Source organism: Macrotis lagotis, chromosome 3 (assembly GCF_037893015.1).
Source record: "Macrotis lagotis isolate mMagLag1 chromosome 3, bilby.v1.9.chrom.fasta, whole genome shotgun sequence".
NCBI classification, from domain to species: Eukaryota; Metazoa; Chordata; class Mammalia; order Peramelemorphia; family Peramelidae; genus Macrotis; species Macrotis lagotis.
Window position 1 is genome coordinate 290,120,671 of NC_133660.1, and position 1,521 is coordinate 290,122,191.

At 40.9% G+C, this 1,521-nt stretch overlaps 1 protein-coding gene across 1 annotated transcript; it reads right to left on the bottom strand.

Annotated features, from left to right (window-relative positions):
- Nucleotides 1–295: 295 nt before the first annotated feature.
- LOC141519474 (olfactory receptor 14I1-like) lies at nucleotides 296–1,240 on the bottom strand. Its single transcript, XM_074231709.1, has one exon. It carries the CDS (start codon nucleotides 1,238–1,240, stop codon nucleotides 296–298), a length of 945 nt encoding a protein of 314 aa, XP_074087810.1.
- Between the last annotated feature and the right edge of the window lie 281 nt (nucleotides 1,241–1,521).

The following is a 1,521-nucleotide window of genomic DNA, read 5'->3' on the forward strand; positions in this document are numbered from 1 at the left end:
AAGGCTATCTACTTCTGTTGAGGGGATTGTATTTTGTTCCACTGATCCTTCCTATGACATGGTTGCCCAAAGTCAGTGGGGCAGCACCATGTCAGTTTCACCATAGAACACAACCACTGCCAGGATGGATTCATATTATGCTAAAATAAATAATAGATTTCCTCCATCCTGGTAATCTTTCATCTAAAGGATCATTTTCCTGGGTGGCTTTGTTTTAGCTCTCTCTTTTCTCTCCTTATATATGCATCATTTTGCATATTTGATAGTGCAAATCTATAGTTTCAAGGGGAGGGAGTTATGTTTTCCAGGAAAAGGAATAAATCATTCTCCTGATCAGCTTCCTCATGGCAACAATAATCTTCTGGTTCCTCAGACTATAGATGATGGGGTTCATCAGTGGAGACAATGCTGTATAGGACAATGCAATTAGAAGGTTTTGAATCGGTGACGTGTCAGATATGTCACTGAGGATTGCAAGCGTTATTGAAATGATGAACAACAGGAGAATAATTAGCTGAGGGGAGCACGTGGAAATGGCCTTGTAGCGCCCTTCCACAGAAGGAATCATGAGGACACTAGAGAAGATACGAACATATGAGGAAACTAAAATGGTAAAGCAGAATGAAAAAACACATAAACTTGCCAGAAATAATATAAATTCAGTATGAAACACATCAGGGGGTAAGACTTTCAAGATATGAGGGCCATCACAGAAAAACTGGTGAATCACATTAGATCCTCTGAAGGGCTGGCGGAACATGTTTCCTACGTGGGCAGCTGAATAAATGAGCCCACTGAGCCAGGAACCAGATGCTGCCCAGAGACAACGTGCAGGATTCATGATGATGCCATAGTGGAGGGGGTGGCAGATGGCCACAAAGCGGTCATAGGACATGGCCACAAGCAAAGCAAACTCTGCTGTTACAAAAAATGCAGCAAAAAAGAATTGAACAGCACAGTCAAGGATGGACAGAGAATGAATCCCAGACAAAGAAATGACAATAAATTTAGGAAAAGTGACTGAGATGGTACAGACATCTAGGAGGGATAAATTGCTCAGAAAAAAATACATAGGAGAGTGAAGGTGTGAGTCAGTAATAACTGCAGCAATGGTGAGAAGATTCCCCATCAGGGCCAATAGGTAAATTATGAGGAAGACGACAGCATGTAGGACCTGCAGCTCCCGTATGTTGGAGAACTCCATGAGGAGGAACTCTGTGATGATGGAGAAGTTGCTCATTCCTGTTTGGTCATTAAAAAAAACCATTAATATTATCAAAAAACAAAAGCAATGAAAAGACAAAAGAAGTAAAATACTCATTTAGAAAGAAGTTGAAAATTATTCTATCCAATGAAACCTGAACAAAAGAAAAATCATTCCACATTTTAAATCAAAGGCCACTGAGGGCAGAGCATTCAGTTGGAATGGAGAGGCTAAAATGCTTCCAAAAATTCTGGGGCAACACATTTTGCAGAGAACAAACTGAGGCAGAGAGAGTTAGGGAACTTGCCCAGGATCAC